At 34.1% G+C, this 2,526-nt stretch overlaps 1 protein-coding gene across 1 annotated transcript in view; it reads left to right on the forward strand.

The window, feature by feature from the left end:
• The window catches only part of LOC117103821 (NXPE family member 3-like), a 4,312-nt gene extending 1,849 nt beyond the window's left edge, over nucleotides 1-2,463 (forward strand). Inside the window, exon 2 of the mRNA XM_033244446.1 lies at nucleotides 469-2,463. Within this exon, the coding sequence (XP_033100337.1) occupies nucleotides 489-1,268 (780 nt within the window). The 5' untranslated portion in view covers nucleotides 469-488 and the 3' untranslated portion in view covers nucleotides 1,269-2,463. The remainder of the gene's footprint in view (nucleotides 1-468) is intronic.
• Nucleotides 2,464-2,526: the final 63 nt, after the last annotated feature.

Genomic DNA, 2,526 nt, shown 5'->3' on the forward strand with positions numbered 1-2,526 from the left:
TATTAGTAGACTCTAAAATCGATTAAATAAGCCTTTGAAACCCCTATTGTCAAAATTTCGGGGGCTTAGCCCTCTAGACCACTTACAAGGCATTTATAGCGACGTTCGATCACGCCCACTTTGTTCTCGTGGGAAATTTTCCCCCTCGTCAGGGATATCTCCGCAGGACACATTCTCTTATATCCAAGTCTTGGTTTCATGGGGCTGGAATTTTGAGGATAACATTATAGGCCTATTCAAATAGATCACATAATATTCATAAAAAAGATCATAAAAAATGAAATTTCTACCAAGGAGATCTTAATTTAAAAAAACATTTAAACATTTGACTCATTTTACCAAAGATATGTTATGCTTAGTAATAACCAGTATGCCCATTTACCTGTATTTATATTATATTTACATTCCTTTTTGTTTGTATCCAATCTACTTTTTAAATATCCGGCGTCCCTTTGATTTAAATTTCAGGGCAAAAATCATTACTTGAGATGCTTTCTCTACCAGAATGCAAAGCAAATTTGCCGACTCCACTAATTGATGGATTTTGGACTCCGGGATCTAAATGGACTTCATTGCAATGTAAAACGAGACAGTGGACAAGACCTGAGCTAATTCAGTGCCTTAAAGGGAAAGAACTCATACTTATGGGGGACTCAACTACTAGACAATGGCGCGATGGAATACTGAAACTTATGAGAGTTGGAAACAGCAATTATACAAAACATGTGACTCCCAAGCATACTACTCATCACAGTGATATTTTGGCCTTCGATTTCTATTTTCATCCGTATAGCATGGGCTCCCTTGGGTACCATTATCGGGTTGGTAAGTGGGAGTATGAAGTCCTGGACAACCTCAATTTCAGTGCGTGCAATTACGTTGTCATGGTCAGTCCATGGGCACATTACTCGCAGTGGGTTAAGGAAAGTACCTGGGAACGAATGCGTCTGTTGCGGGAAACACTCATACGATTCATGAAACGTTGTCCCAAGGCACAGGTTATGGTGAAAACGCCACACCCAAGGTACCATCAGAAGGGGGGAGATAATATTTATACCGGGGAAAAAATGCTGCATGATATATATGAACTATACCATGAATTATTTTCTGATTTGGGCATACATATCCTTGACATATGGGATATGAACGTTTCCCATCCAGCACCAAACGTTATACATATGCCGATGCCAATAATTTATCAAGAATTATTCATGATGTTTTCTCATATTTGTCCAAAGGGTCCACCTCAAAATAATGCCAACAAGTAATTGATATTCTTTCCACAACATCTGCCAACTGAACCCTCTATTTGCAAAGCTTTTATATTGGCGATTTAATACAGATAGGCCTTAATCACTGATATAAAAAAAATAACACTTCATATTCTGGCTTAATCTCATAAACAATGTTACTATCCAACCGTTTACTGGTACATTGTTGAAATCAGTTGTCCTGTTTATCGAGTTACATCCTAACCAGCATTGTCGAGATGAGTTATTCTCAGTCTAGCCTATCAACTTCTCGTTAATTTACTCGTGCATGTGTCATAGCATAAAATATTTGTTATGACAAATTCAATAAAAGACACATTGTTCCATATTTTCTATTATACTCTAATAGTATATTTTATATCTCATATTCGACATAGTAATTTCTTTTTTTAAGATGACGATTTTCCTACTTGTCATGTCGTTATTATCATCATCAGTAAGCATACGCTTATTTTTATAATCATTACTGCCAATTAATTTTATTATTATTATTATTATTTTTGTCTTTTGTGGGGTCATTTTTTCTCACATTTCATCATTACATAATTTACAATTAATAGGTTTTATGTTGTACTGTTCTGCATTGCACTTTTCTTTAAAATAGGTCAGTCCATCGTGATGGCTAACTATTAATTCTTTATCGCTATTTTCATAGTAATGTACGACATTTAAACATATATTTTCAATGCGTTACTTTTATATGTATATTTTTCCGATTATATTCTAACCTTTTTTAATTTAAATAATATACATTTTTCCCTCTAGGGTCCTTCTTTTGTTTTGCATTGTTGAAGCTTGTCAACTACTGTGGTACGGTAGTCAATGACAACCACTTGTTCTGTCGATTCAGAACGGTTAAGAACTTTATTATTTATTATACATACAAACTTGGACCAACTTGCCTTATCTCAAATTTTACAAAATTACCTCAATGTATTAAAATACCCCACTTCTATATTTCTATTTTAAAAGCAATGTCACATGTCAATGATATGCAGTTTTTATATCCCAAATGTTTCAGTGATATTGCTGAACAATATTTATGGGGAAACAAATTTGTGTGTATAAATAATAACTCTGTATATTACCGGAATTGGATAAACTCAGGAATATTAAAGGTTAAAGACATCATAAAAAACAACAATTTTCTCCCATCTCTTGAGCTTAGAAATAAACTGAATGCCAAACATAACTGGATGTCAGAATATTCATGTTTGTTAAAAGCCATTCCTAAAGAGTGGAAGAGTGTATTAAC

The sequence above is a fragment of the Anneissia japonica genome, unplaced genomic scaffold (assembly GCF_011630105.1).
Source record: "Anneissia japonica isolate Jap-2015-1 unplaced genomic scaffold, ASM1163010v1 scaffold232_len381862_cov165, whole genome shotgun sequence".
Lineage (NCBI taxonomy): Eukaryota > Metazoa > Echinodermata > Crinoidea > Comatulida > Comatulidae > Anneissia > Anneissia japonica.